Source organism: Mobula hypostoma, chromosome 7 (assembly GCF_963921235.1).
Source record: "Mobula hypostoma chromosome 7, sMobHyp1.1, whole genome shotgun sequence".
Taxonomy (NCBI): Eukaryota; Metazoa; Chordata; class Chondrichthyes; order Myliobatiformes; family Myliobatidae; genus Mobula; species Mobula hypostoma.
The window spans coordinates 46,857,923-46,873,265 of record NC_086103.1 but is presented as its reverse complement, the minus strand read 5'-3'; the positions used below and the strand labels follow the sequence as shown (position 1 = coordinate 46,873,265).

The following is a 15,343-nucleotide window of genomic DNA, read 5'->3' as shown; positions in this document are numbered from 1 at the left end:
TCCCCACTTCGTCATAAAGAATGTACAGAATATGAGAGTACATACCACCAGCACGAGGTGCAGGCTATCAAGTTCAAGCTCAGGTTTTTCGTCATTCAACCATGTACATATCTACTGCCAAATAAAGCAATGTTCCTCTGGACCAAAGTACACAACACAATACATATAACTCTTACACAACACATAACTAAGGCACACACCTGTGGCCATTCCCCTCAAAAACAAGTATACTGCTTTGAATACTTTTGTAGGGGATGACTTCCCAGGAGAATGTCACGGTGACCGGGTTACAGGCACTGAGCATGGGTCGGTGGTGCAGAAGGGAAAGAGAAAGAAGAAGGGAGCAGTAGTGATAGGTGACTCAATAGTGAGAGGAACAGACAGGAGATTCTTTGGACATGAACGGCACACCTGGATGGTATGTTGCCTCCCAGGTGCCAGGGTCAGGAAGTCTCAGATCGTATCCACATTTTGGAGAGGGAGGGGGAGCAGCCAGATGTCTTGGTATGTATTGGTACCAATGACATGGGAAGGAAAGGCAAAGAGGTCCTGAAAAGGGAACTTAGAGAACTAGGTAGAAAGCTGAGAAGCAGGACCTCCTGGGTAGTAATTTCTGGATTGCTGCTGGTGTCACACACCAGTGAGGGTAGAAACAGGATGATCTGGCAGATAAATGCGTGTCTGAGAAGCTGGTGTGGGGGCAGAGCATCAGATTCCTGGACTACTGGGATCTCTTCTGGGGGAGGTATGACCTGTTCAGAAATGCACCTGAACCAGAGGGGGACCAATATTCTTGTGGGCAGGTTTGTTAGAGCTGTTGGGGAGGGTTTAAGGGGGTGGGAACCAGAGTGAAGGGACTCAAGATAGGACGGATGGTAAAAAAGTAAAAATAGCATGCAGTCAGACTGTCAGGAAGGGCAGGCAGGTGTTGGGACTTAGTTGCAGCCAGCAGTATAATAAGTATCAAAACATTAGCGATGCAGAATCAGAAAGGAGAGCAAATACCATACTCAAGGTGTTGTATCTAAATACGCGTAGTATAAGAAATAAGGTGGATGATCTTGTTGCACTATTACAGATTGATAGGTATGATGTTGTGGCCATCAGTGAATTGTGACTGAGGGGTGGTTGTAGTTTGGAGCTGAACGTCCAAGGTTACACGTTATATCGGAGGGATAGGAAGGTAGGCAGAGGGGGTGGTATGGTTCTACTGGTACAGAATGGCGTCAAATCTGTAGAAAGGTGTGACATAGGATAGGAAGATGTTGAATCCTTATGGGTTGAGTTAAGAAACTGCAAGGGTAAAAGGACGTTGATGACAGTTATACACAGGTCTCCCGACAGTGGCTGGGAGGTGGATCACAGATTACAACAGGAAATGGAAAAGGCATATCAAAGGGCAATGTTATGGTCATGGGACATTTTAACATGCAGGTCGATTGGGAAAATCAGGTTGGTAATGGATCTCAAGAGAGTGAGTTTGTTGAATGCCTAAGAGATGGCTTTTTAAAGCAGTTTGTTGTTGAGCCTAAAAGGGGATCAGCTATACTGGATTGGGTGTTATGTAACGAATCAGAGGCAATTAGGGAGCTTAAGGTAAACGAACCCTTAGGAACCAGTGATCACAATATGATTGAGTTCAACTTGAAATTTGATAGGGAGAAAGTAAAGTCTGATGTTGTAGTATTTCAGTGGAGTAAGGGAAATTATAGAGGTATGAGAGAGGAGATGGCCAAAGCAAATTGGGAGGAGCTGCTGGCAAGAATGTCAACAGAGCAGCAATGGGGTGTGTTTCTGGGGAAAATGAGGAAGGTGCAGGACATAGGTATTCCAAAAAAGAAGAGATACTCAAATGGTAAAATAGTACAACCATAGCTGACAAGGGAAGTCAAAGCTATTGTAAAAGCAAAAGAAAAGTATGTAACAAAGCAAAAATTAGTGGGAAGATAGAGGATTGGGAAGTTTTTGAAAACCTACAGAGAGCAACTAAAAAAATCATTAGAAGGGAAGAGATGTGATATGAAAGCAAACTAGCAAATAATGTCAAAGTGGATAGTAAAAGTTTTTTCAAGTATGTTAAATGTGAAAGAGAAATGAGAATGGATATAAGACTACTAGAAAATGAGGCAGGAGAAATAATGACGGGGCACAAGGAGATGGCTGATGAACTAAATGAGTATTTTGCATCAGTCTTCACAGTGGAAGATACTAGCAGTGTGCCTGATGTTGTAGTGTGTGAAGGAAGAGAAGTGGGTACAGTTACTATTACAAGAGAGAAAAAGCTGAAAGACCTAAAAGTATATAAGTCACTGCACCCTGGGGTTCTGAAAGAGATGGTGTTTGTGGTGGCATTAGAAATGATCTTTCAAAAATCGTTGGACTCTGGCATGGTGCCAGAGGACTGGAAAATTGCAAATATCATTCCACTCTTTAAGAAAGGAGGAAGGCAGCAGAAAGGAAACTATAGACCAGTTAGCCTGACCTCAGTGGTTGGGAAGATGTAAAGAGTCAATTGTTAAGGAGTACTTGGTGACACAGGGCAAGATAGTACAAAGTCAGTATGGTTTTCTTCAGGGAAAATCTTGCCTGAGGAACCTGCTGGAATTCTTTGAAGAGATTACAAGTAAGATAGATAAAGGGGATGCAGTGGATGTTGTATATTTGGACTTCCAGAAGGCTTTGACAAGGTGCCACACATGAGGCTGCTTACCAAGCTATGAGCCCATGGTATTACAGGAAAGTTACTAACATGGTTAGAGCATTGGCTGATTGGTAGGAGGCATCGAGTGGGAATAAAAGGATCCCTTTATGGTTGGCTGCCAGTGTCTAGTGGTGTTCCGCAGGGGTCAGTGTTGGGACCACCTCTTTTTATGGTGTATATAAATGATTTAGATAATGGAATAGATAGCTTTGTTGCCAAGTTTGCAGATGATATGAAGATTGGTGGGTGCTCCTAACTCTGTCTACAGAGGAGCCATTTATGTACAGTGAACCGTGGTTAGCCTGCATGTTCCTAAAGTCCAAAATCATCAATTTAGTCTTGTCCACATTGAGACTCAAGCTGTTGACCTCACACCATTTTACCAGCCACTCTGCCTCCTCTCTGAACACCGTCTCTTCATCGTTGTTGATGAAGTTAACCACTGCTGTGTTATTAGGGAATTCGCAGATTCCATTTGAAGTGGATATAGCGGTACAGCTATGCATCAGCAGTGCAAACAGCAGTGGGCTAAGTATGCAGCCTTAGGAGGCGCCACTGCTCAGCATGATGGAGCCACAGATCTTAACGTCAACAAGGATTGACTGTGGTCTTTCTGTCCAGAAGTCCAAGATCTAGTTACAGAGAAACCCAACTTGAAACACCAACTATCCCTTTGCCTCCAGAGATGCTGCTTGACCTGCTGAGATCTTCTAGCTGCTTATTTTTTGTTTCACATTCTAGCATCTGCATTCTCTTATGTCTCCCAGCGATCCTCAGAATGGAGATACAATGAGTGAATAAACCATGGTTTGAAACATTGCTGGAAAAGCATTCAAATTGGTTGTGTAAATTTGTTTGATTTAAAGAAAGAATGGATTGAAAGATAATGAAATATAGTGAGAGATGAAAGAGAAAGCAATCTTTGATTGGCATCACAGATTAGGGGAAATTCTAACCACCTGCAAGATTAAAATAATCATGTAAGTAGTGATTAGTGAGGTAGTCATAAAGTAATACTATGTTCTAATACCACATCCTAAGGTAAATAGAAACTTGCTTATTTTTAGCAATCAAATAAGTCATCCATTTAGGCTGAACAACTAAACAATTAATGCTCTTACTGATATTTTCACATGATTGATAGGAGTCAATGCATTGTTAATCTTTAACATAATTTTTGCAAATTAAGTATCTTATTGGCTGTCTCACGACTAAGCATGTAGTTACTTTAACTAAATATGTCACAGCAAGTAAAAGTTTGTCACTGGCTCAAGCATCTTTTCAATTGCATGAAAGTGTTAAACATAGAAACATAGAAAATAGGTGCAGGAGTAGGCCATTCGGCCCTTCAAGCCTGCACCGCCATTCAGTATGATCATGGCTGATCATCCAACTCAGAACCCTGCACCAGCCTTCCCTCCATACCCCCTGATCCCTTTAGCCACAAGGGCCATATCTAACTCCCTCTTAAATATAGCCAAAGAACTGGCCTCAACTGTTTCCTGTGGCAGAGAATTCCACAGATTCACCACTCTCTGTGTGAAGAAGTTTTTCCTAATCTCTGTCCTAAAAGGCTTCCCCTTTATCCTCAAACTGTGACCCCTCGTTCTGGACTTCCCCAACATCAGGAACAATCTTCCTGCATCTAGCCTGTCCAATCCCTTTAGGATTTTATACGTTTCAATAAGATCCCCCCTCAATCTTCTAAATTCCAACGAGTATAAGCCTAGTTCATCCAGTCTTTCATCATATAAAAGTCCTGCCATCCCAGGAATCAATCTGGTGAACCTTCTTGGTACTCCCTCTATGGCAAGAATGTCTTTCCTCAGATTAGGGGACCAAAACTGCACACAATACTCCAGGTGTGGTCTCACCAAGGCCTTGTACAACTGCAGTAGTACCTCCCCGCTCCTGTACGCGAATCCTCTTGCTATAAATGCCAGCATACCATTCGCCTTTTTCACCACCTGCTGTACCTGCATGCCCACTTTCAATGACTGGTGTATAATGACACCCAGGTCTCGTTGCACCTCCCCTTTTCCTAATCGGCCACCATTCAGATAATAATCTGTTTTCCTGTTTTTGCCACCAAAGTGGATAACTTCACATTTATCCATATTAAATTGCATCTGCCATGAATTTGCCCATTCACCTAACCTATCCAAGTCACCCTGCATCCTGTTAGCATCCTCCTCACAGCTAACACTGCCGCCCAGCTTCGTGTCATCCACAAACTTGGAGATGCTGCATTTAATTCCCTCATCCAAGTCATTAATATATATTGTAAACAACTGGGGTCCCAGCACTGAGCCTTGCGGTACCCCACTAGTCACTGCCTGCCATTCTGAAAAGGTCCTATTTATTCCCACTCTTTGCTTCCTGTCTGCCAACCAATTCTCTATCCATATCAATACCTTACTCCCAAAACCGTGTGCTGTAAGTTTGCACACTAATCTCCTGTGTGGGACCTTGTCAAAAGCCTTTTGAAAATCCAGTTATACCACATCCACTGGTTCTCCCCTATCCACTCTACTAGTTACATCCTCAAAAAATTCTATGAGTTTCGTCAGACATGATTTTCCTTTCACAAATCCATGCTGACTTTGTCCAATGATTTCACCGCTTTCCAAATGTGCTGTTATCACATCTTTGATAACTGACTCTAGCAGTTTCCCCACCAGCGATGTTAGGCTAACCGGTCTATAATTCCCTGATTTCTCTCTCCCTCTTTTTTTAAAAAGTGGGGTTACATTAGCCACCCTCCAATCCTCAGGAACTAGTCCAGAATCTAAAGAGTTTTGAAAAATTATCACTAATGCATCCACTATTTCTTGGGCTATTTCCTTAAGCACTAACTAGTGTTTAGTAACCCAGGTGGCAATGAAAGTATTTACATTTCTTAACTTCCAGTGATGGAAGATTTTAATAATTTCTCTTTTGTCTCTTCACAATTTTTAATCCAATTTCTCCTTTGTTTATTTCTTTCCATACCTGATATAATATTTAATTCAGCACTCAAGTTTACACTATCCTAGATATAGACTATTCTCTCAAATCATTGATTTAATCAATTAAGGAGATAATCCTGTTAGTTGAACTGCTCACTCAAGTCACAAATCCCGGATTCCATCACCACAACAGTAACATTTACTTCCTGCAATTTACAAAACTAAAATTTAAAGAAAAACTAAATATGCAAGAGGAATTTTACTCATTAGTTGATACCAATACAGAATCTGATAATAACCAAATCTGGGCCAGTACATCCATGTGTGTCTAGAGAGTATGAAATGGATTTAACTTGTTAAACACGGATTTATGTACAGAAGTGTGAGCACATGAGCCAGCATATTCAAAGACAGTTTCTATCCCACTGTTATAATTGGGAATTGGTTTACTACTGGTTCGGTGAAAAACTTTTATTTTGCGTGTCATCCCTACAGAAAACTTCACCACATTTTAGTACATCCAGGTTGTACAAGGGAACAGCAATAACAGAATGCAGAATAGAGTGTTACGGTGACAGAGAAAGGGCAGTGCAGGTAAACAATAAGGTACAAGGCCCTGACCAGGTAGATTGTGAAGTCCATACTCTTGAATAAACCTCATAGATTGCTAAAAATGAACTCTTGATCTCTCAAACTATCTCACCACAGCTATTGCACTTTTTCTACCTGCTCTGCATGTTCTCTGTAAATATAGCACTCTGATAGAGGTATACAAAATTATGAGGGTAAATGCAAGCAAGCTTTTTCCAATGGGTTTGGTTGTGAATGTAACTAGAGTTCATGGATTAAGGGCGAAAGGTGAAATGTTTAAGGGGAACAGGAGGGGGATTTCTTCACTCAGAAGGTGGTGAGAGTGTGGAATAATCTGCCAGCACAAGAGGTGGATGTGGGTCAATTTCAACATCTAAGAGAATTTTAGGCAGGTATGTGGATGAGAAGGGTATAGAGGCCTATGGTCTGGGTGCAGGTCAACGGGACTAGGTAGTTTAATGATTTGGCACAGACTAGATGGGCTGAAGGCCTTGTTTCTGTGCTGTGGTGTTCTATGGCTCTATGCTTTAGCCTTCTGCTTATAAGAACGTAAGAAATAGGAGGCCATCTGGCCCATCGAGCCTGCCCCGCCATTCAATAAGATCATGGCTGATCTGCCCGTAATCTCAGATCCATCTACCTGCCTTTTCCCCATAACCCTTAATTCTCTTACTATGTAAAAACCTATCTAACTGTTTCTTAAATATATTTAGTGAAGAAGTCTCAACTGCTTCCCTGGGCAAAGAACTCCATAGATTCACCACTCTCTGGGAAAAACAGTTTCTCCTCATCTCCGTCCTAAATCTTCTCCCCTGAATCTTGAGGCAATATCCCCTAGTTCTAGTCTCACCTACCCATGGAAACAAGTTTCCTACTTCTATCTTATCTATCCCTTTCAAAATTTTGTATGTTTCTATAAGATCCCCTCTCATTCTTCTGAACTCCAGGGAGTATAGTCCCAGGCGACTCAATCTCTCCTCATAGGTTAACCCCTTCATCCCTGGAATCAACCTGGTGAACCTCCTCTGCACTGTCTCCAAAGCCAGTATATCCTTCCTCAAGTACGAAGACCAGAACTGCACACAGTACTCCAGGTGCGGCCTCACCAGTACCCTGTATAATTGCAGCATGACCTCCCTGCTCTTGAATTCAATCCCTCTAGCAATGAAGGCCAACATTCCGTTTGCCTTCTTAATAACCTGTTGTACCTGCAAGCTAATTTTTTGCGATTCATGCACAAGCACTCCCAAGTCCCTCTGCGCAACAGCATGCTGCAATCTTTCACCATTTAAATAATAATCTGCTCTTCTATTATTCCTTCCAAAGTGGACAATCTCACATTTACCAATGTTGTATTCCACCTGCCAGAGCTTGGCCCACTCACTTAACCTATCTATATCCCTCTGCAGACTCTTCACATCCTCTCTACAATTTGCTTTTCCACTCAGTTTAGTGTCATCAGCAAATTTTGCTGTGCTACACTCAGTCCTCTCTTCCAAATCATCAATGTAAATCGTAAACATCTGCGGGTCCAGCACCAACGCCTGCAGCACCCCACTCACCACAGACTGCCAACCGGAGTAACACACATTTATACCAACTGTCTGCCTTCTATTGGTTAACCAATCCACTATCCATGCCAATACACTTCCTCCAACTCCATGCATCCATATCTTATTTATAAGTCTCTTGTGCAGCACCTTATTGAAGGCCTTCTGGAAATCCAAATATACAACATCCACCTGTTCCCCTCTACCCACTGCAATCATTATGTCCTCAAAGAACTTAGACGGTGTGATGTTTGCTTCCAGAATTTGCTGGTATTTAATTGAATTCATTCTTCCCTCTACCAGTAAATGTTCCCCATGCCACTGGCTGCAACACAAGCCCAAAGCATGATCAATCTACTCCCGTGCTTAACAGTTGGAGAGGGGTTCTTTTCATGAAATTCTGCACCCTTTTTTCTCCAAACATACCTTTGCTCATTGCGGCCAAAAAATTATATTCAAAAGGTTCAAAGGAACATCTAAACACGCTTGATGAATTTTGGAAACAAGTCCTGTAGACTGATGAAGTTAAAATAGAACAGTGCCCAAACTTTTGCATGCCACTGTATGATCACTGCACAACCATGCACTGACAAACAGCACCAGGGAACCGGCTTCAATCCTGATCTCGGATGTTGTTCAATTTTGATCTCAGATGTTCAATCCTGATCTCAGATATTCAATCCTGATCTCAGATGTCCAATCCTGATCTCAGATGTTCAATCCTGATCTCAGATGTTCAATCCTGATTTCAAATATTCTATCCTGATCTCAAATGTTTAATTCTGATCTCAGATGTTGTTCAAACCTGATTTCAAATATTCTATCCTAATCTCAGATGTTCAATCCTGATCTCAGATGTTGTTCAATCCTGATCTCAGATGTTCAATCCTGATCTCAGATGTTCAATTTTGATCTCAGATGTTGTTCAATCCTGATCTCAGATATTGCCCAATCCTGATCTCAGATGTCCAATCCTGATCTCAGTTGTTGTTCAATCCTGATCTCAGTTGTTGTTCAATCCTGATCTCAGATGTTCGATTCTGATCTGAGATGTTCAATCCTGATCTCAGATGTTCAATCCTGATCTCAGATGTTGTTCAATCCTGATCTCAGATGTTCAATCCTGATCTCAGATGTAGTTCATTCCTGATCTCAGATGTTGTTCAAATCTGATCTCAGATGTTTAATCCTGATCTCAGATGGTGTTCAGCCCTGATCTCAGATGTTGTTCAATTCTGATCTCAGAAGTTGTTCAGTCCTGATCTCAGATGTTCAATCCTGATCTCAGTTGTTCATTCCTGATCTCAGTTGTTGTTCAATCCTGATTTCAAATATTCTATCCTGATCACAGTCGTTGTTCAATCCCAATCTCAGATGTTCAATCCTGATCTCAGAGTTGTTCAATCCTGATCATCGATGTTCAATCTGATCTCAGATGTTATTCGATTCTGATCTCAGATGTTATTCAATCCTGATCTCCGATGTTCGATTCTGATCTCAGGTGTTCAATCCTGATCTCAGATGTTGTTCAATCCTGATCTCAGATGTTGTTCAGTCCTAATCTCAAATGTTGTCCAATCCTGATCTCAGATGTTGTTCAATCCTGATCTCAGATGTTGTTCAATTCTGATCTCAGAAGTTGTTCAATCCTGATCTCAGATGTTGTTCAATTCTGATCTCAGATGTTATTCAATCCTGATCTCAGATGTTGTCCAATCCTGATCTCAGATATTCAATTCTTATCTCAGATGTTCAATCCTGATCTCAGATGTTGTTCAATCCTGATCTCAGATGTTCAATTCTGATCTCAGATGTTGTCCAATCCTGATCTCAGATGTTCAATCCTGATCTCAGTTGTTGTACAATCCTGATCTCAGATGTTGTTCAATCCTGATCTCAGATGTTCAGTTCTGATCTCAGATGTTGTCCAATTCTGATCTCAGATGTTGTTCAATCCTGATCGCAGATATTGTCCAATCCTGATCTCAGATGTTGTTCAATCCTGATCGCAGATATTGTCCAATCCTGATCTCAGATGTTGTTCAATCCTGATCTCAGATATTGTCCAATTCTGATCTCAAATGTCCAATCCTGATCTCAGTTGTTGTTCAATCCTGATCTCAGTTGTTGTTCAATCCTGATCTCAGATGTTGTTCAATCCTGATCTCAGATGTCCAATCCTGATCTCAGATGTTGTTCAATCCTGATCTCAGATGTCCAATCCTGATCTCAGATGTCCAATCCTGATCTCAGATGTTGTTCGATCCTGATCTCATATGTTGTCCAATCCTGATCTCAGATGTTCAATCCTGATTTCAGATGTTGTTCAACCTTGAACTCAGATTGTTGTTCAATCCTGATCTCAGATGTTGTCCAATCCTGATCTCAGATGTTATTCAATTCTGATCTCAGATGTTCAATTCTGATCTCAGTTTGTTGTTCAGTACTAATCTTATTTGTTGTTCAAATGCTGATCTCAGATGTTATTCGATTCTGATCTCAGATGTCCAATCCTGATCACAAATGTTGTTCAATCCTGATCTCAGATGTTGTCTTTGTGCAGTTTCTACATCCTTCCTGTGATTGCATAGGTTTCTGGTGGGTGCTCTGATTTCCTCAAAGATATGGTGGTTGGTCAGCTACTTGTGCCATTATAAGTTGGACCTTGGTGGAATCTGTGAGATGCTGATGAGAATGTGGGAAGAATAAGCAATGGACTAAGATAGGATTAGTGTAAATGGATGGATACTGGTTGGTACAGATTTAGTGCGCAGAAAGGCCTGTTTCCACTCTTCTCCCTCTGTGGCTTAATGACTCTGTGAGTCTGTTACTGACGTTATGGCCGATTTCATGAACTATGTACTTACTAAAGCATTAGAGAAGTGTGGAGGTGATTTAAGGAGGCTTATTAGAGAAAGGGGAATAGGGTGGGTGCAAAACATATTGTGGTTTTTGCAGCAGGTTGACTCTGCAATCCCCTTTGTAACAGTCTCATTTGTTGGTTGTTTATGGCATCTATTATGTTGAAATAGTTTCTCCTATTTCTTCCAAAAGAGTGAATTTTCAGAAAGTGTGTAAATGTTGCTTTAATATCATAAATACTGCTTTATGAGTACATTTCTATGCAGCTACATTCATAACAGCAATTTTAAATGTAGCTTTTCATAGAGATGCCTCTCTTTATATTTAAAGAAAAATTGCTAGCTCTGTGCAGCAACTGATACAGAATAGCTTTTCACACCTTTTTTTGCAGATGGCAACTGAAAAGGAAATAGTCAGATACAAATGAATGTATGTTCCATGGTTACAGTTTACCACAATGTCTGAACAAAACTATTTTACTTTCCATTTGTCTACCTTGGGTTTTGTGTCAACCTTCCCAAGTGTTGTTGGACCTACAACCAAACATGGGATTGAGAAAAATTCCACACACCTTAGTCTGGAAGTGGGCTGTATACCACAGTATGCAACTTCTGTGTTACTCCTGTAGTCGTGTTGTTGATTTGTTTATCCCGACCAAATATTCTGGCCAGCAGCGACATATAAATTGTGAAAACATGGGACTTATCAATGAAAGTAACAGCAGGTTCTTGGCCATTTTCTTGTGGAGTCAATCTTACCCCAATTTTATATGGCATTAATACTATCACTATTTGCTTGCCCTAAACAAGATATATCAAAACCACACAGAAGTGGTTTTGATACATCTGTAAAGAATCACAAGGCATTTCACCACTTTAGAAACGTTTGCCATGGCTGAAAGAGAGTGGAGGAAAAGTGTTAATTTGATAAATAAGGTCTACAGATTCTGCAGATGCTGGAAATCCAGAGTAACAAATACAAAATGCTGGAAAGAAATGGAGTCAATGTTTTTGGCCAAGACCCTCGGTCGGTACAGGAAAGGAAGGGAGAAGAAGCCAGGATAAGAAGGTGGGGGAGGGGAGGAGTACAAGCTGGAAGGTGATTGGTGAAGCCCAGTGGGGGTAAGTAGGTGGGTGGGGGAGGGGGATGAGGTGAAAAGCTGGGAGAAGATAGGTGAAAAAGGTAAAGGGCTGAATAGGAAGGAATCCGGTAGGAGAGGAGAGTCGACGACGGGAGAAAGGGAAGGAGGAGATACAACAGAAGGAGGTGCTGGACAGGTGAGGTGAAGGGCTGAGAAGGGAGCGAGAATGGGGATTGGAAGAAAAGAGAAGAGGAAATGATGAGAAACTTATCGGAAGTCAGATAAATCGGCTGCCCAGACTAAATAGGAGATGCTGCTCCTCCAGCCTGAGAGTGGCCACATCATGACAGTAGAGGAGGCCATGGACCGGCATGTTGGAATAGGAATGGGGATTGGAATTAAAATGGTTGGCTATCAGGGAATCCTGCTTGTTGTGGACAGAGCGAAGGTACTCGACAAAGCATCCCCACTATCTACATCAGGTCTCTCCAGTGTAGTGGAGGTCGCGCTGGAACACTAGATTCGGGATGCTGTTGGCTTGTTTCTACTTCTTGCATGTGTGTTTTTTTTCTCTCTCTCTTCTGCACAGTGGTTTTTTGGTCTTTTTAAAATTGGGTTATTCAGGTCTCTTGCTTTGTGGTTGCCTGTAAGCAGAGAAATTTCAAGGCATATAGTTGATATATTCTTTGATAATAAATGAACTTGGAATCTTTGAATCAAAAAAGCAGTCATCACTTTCTTATGAGCTCTTCTTACCTTTCTATCATATGAAAATTTGTAAAGTGCTGTGTTAAAATCTATGCAGACTGCAATAAATATATTATCTTTATGACAACTCTGTTTACCTCACTAAAATTTCAGTCAATTAAACATGCTTCTCTTTAACAAATAAAAAACATAATTGGAACTATCCTGTGATCTGTCTACCACCAATGTTATGCTGATTGGCTTGTAACACATATATTTAACACTTTCTTTTTAAATACACAATGTTTGATTGTCAGTATTCTAGTCACCTGGCATCACATCTTTGCACAGACAGCATCGGAAAAATATGGTCAGAAGTTCAGCCATTTCCTCCCTTGTTTCTCTGTGATGTCATTACTGCCCCATACCACATTGTATAAAGTCTCTCTCTTTTCGCTTCTACACATTAGAAGCATCTTGCACTGAAGGGGAAGTATCTGTATCAATAGCAGAATGTTCAGCAAAACCTCAGTCACTGTGCTCTCACTCATCGCTCTCTGTCTTGTATTTACAGACGGTAAGATATCTTTAATATTGAGATTTCTTGAAATTTCCTGAACAACGCTAAATTTGCTATCATGTGAATTATTATACAGATGCATTTTAAATAAATGTCAATTACAAAATTAATGATTGAATTCTAAAAACTTATATTTTTCTTTGCAGCTCTCCCTCGCCTAACTAAACAGAGACGCTGCAAATGCATTAGCTCAATGGACTCATTGACGGAGAACATGAAAGTCACCAACATTAAAGTTTTCTTTAGGCAACCTTTTTGTTCAAACGTTGAAATCATGTAAGTCACCATCTTGCTAATACATTTTAATATTTTTGAAACAGAGGTTAATATAGAAATAGCTTTGATTTTAATTCCACTTAATTTCTTTCTAGTGTCAATTTGGAAAATAGCAGAAGAGTTTGTCTGAACCCCAATGCTGAAGTAGGGAAAGCAATTATTGCTTCTATGAGAAAGTAAGTACTGTATCGGCAAATTTAAGCACTTGAAGTTTAATATAAAACAGGAAAGTTTTGGTCATTTATGTCAGCATACTCTTGGTGAAATAGGCTAATCCAACACAAACAGTTTGGGAAATTTAAATGTAATTTAGTTTTCCAACCTACTTTTAGATACGTTTGGAATTATAGAGCACAGAAACAGCACCTATGGGCCCACCTTGTTCATGCCCACTGTGATACATCCCTATTACATGTGTTAGGTCCATATCCTTTTCTGCCTTGCCTGTCTACACATCTGTCCATATTGATGTTCATGCAACATGTTCAGATTTTTCATAACTGTTTATATTTGTGCACAATTCAATCAAGCCCAGCTCCATTCAGAAAAATTGGCAGATTCCATTGGCAGTGTTACTCAACAGAAAACTTTTCGAATTGTATTTGTTTTCTTTCACTTATTGCTATTGCAGATTTTCTTACTGAATCAAAAAAATTGTTTAATTCACTTGGAACCATAGAGAATTGGAAGTTCAGGTAGGATCTGAAGCGAACAATTCTATTCTGAGGGTGTTGTGATCCTGGACACACTACCTGAGAAAGTGGTGGAATCAGAGTTACCGACAGGACTTAAGAAGTATTTAGACAAGCATCCAGCTATGGGAAAAAGGGTTAATGCTTATAACCATATAACACTTACAGCACGGAAACAGGCCATTCCGGCCCTTCTAGTCTGTGCCGAGCGCTTACTCTCACAATGGGTGAGAGTTTATGAGTGGCCACTAGTTAGAGTGGACATGGGGGGGCTGATTGGCTGTATCCATGCTCTATGATCCTATGTTTAAGTTATGAAATGATTCAGAACTGGCTCTTCAGGCCATTTTAGTGATTTTTAAATTGAGTAACTCAAAGAATGAAATTTACTTTATAAAAACGCTTATATCTAACCTTTCAGCTGAACTAATAAAAACAGAAAAGTCAAAATGCTCTCTATCCTAGGAAACAACTCTTCTTAAGACAAATATTGATTACAATACTTTTTTACAGGAAAGGAAGACATTGAACAACCTCTCTACCAAACAATGGATCGTGTTGCTGTCTGAACAGGACTATGATTCACAAATTTAAAATTCACCACTGCATCATTAGTGAAGCAAAGCTTTATTATGTGCTTTAAATTTTCTTTATACATTTAATAAACTGGAATGTCTGTAGTAAGAAGGCAGAGAAAAACTCTGTCAGCTTATCATTTCATATGTGGACTGTAATGAAGATTAACTCAGTTTCTAGTCCCATTTTTAAAACTTTATCATTTGAGGTTCCATAACTGAACTGATACTGATTATAAAATAAATAAGCTATTTTTGATTTTAAAAACTGAAAAAAATATTTGTTACTATTGCCATTTATTGTTTATTTCATATTAAAAAGATTTTTTTGTTTTGATATTTTCTGCTTTTATATTTCATTGCCCATGGCAACCAGTGATGCTTTTATATGAGATCAATTTATCTGCCGTTTATGTACGCAAATAAATAATGAAAAGTCCAGAATTGTTGTAATGTTTATCTATATTAAAGGCTGCAGTTATAATATTGATAATTGTTTGTGCTGTATTCTTGTATTAAATACCTAAACAGTCAAAGATAACAAATGCAGGATTCATTAAGGTGCTTTGAAAATTAAAATGATGTAACAATGTCCCACAGTTCTATTTAGAACTTAATTCAGCATCATTTGAATCAGCGCAAGAAATAACAAGAATAAAGGAGGGCTCTTGCAGCTTACTGGTGGAAAGTTTTGGCAGATTTACAACTAACTTCCAGAAAATAAAATCTACTTTGCGACTACAAATAAATTACCAGTAAAATATTTTCCCATTGATGCCAAAATAACAATAGGAGGTTCT

The 15,343-nt window shown here is 40.0% G+C and overlaps 1 protein-coding gene across 1 annotated transcript; it reads left to right on the top strand.

Annotated features, from left to right (window-relative positions):
• Positions 1-12,860: 12,860 nt before the first annotated feature.
• Positions 12,861-15,027, top strand: LOC134348900 (interleukin-8-like). The gene is made up of 4 exons (XM_063052694.1): positions 12,861-12,997; positions 13,147-13,276; positions 13,372-13,452; positions 14,482-15,027. The coding sequence occupies exons 1-4, from the start codon at positions 12,934-12,936 to the stop codon at positions 14,495-14,497; spliced, it is 291 nt and encodes a 96-aa protein (XP_062908764.1). The 5' UTR covers positions 12,861-12,933; the 3' UTR covers positions 14,498-15,027.
• Positions 15,028-15,343: the final 316 nt, after the last annotated feature.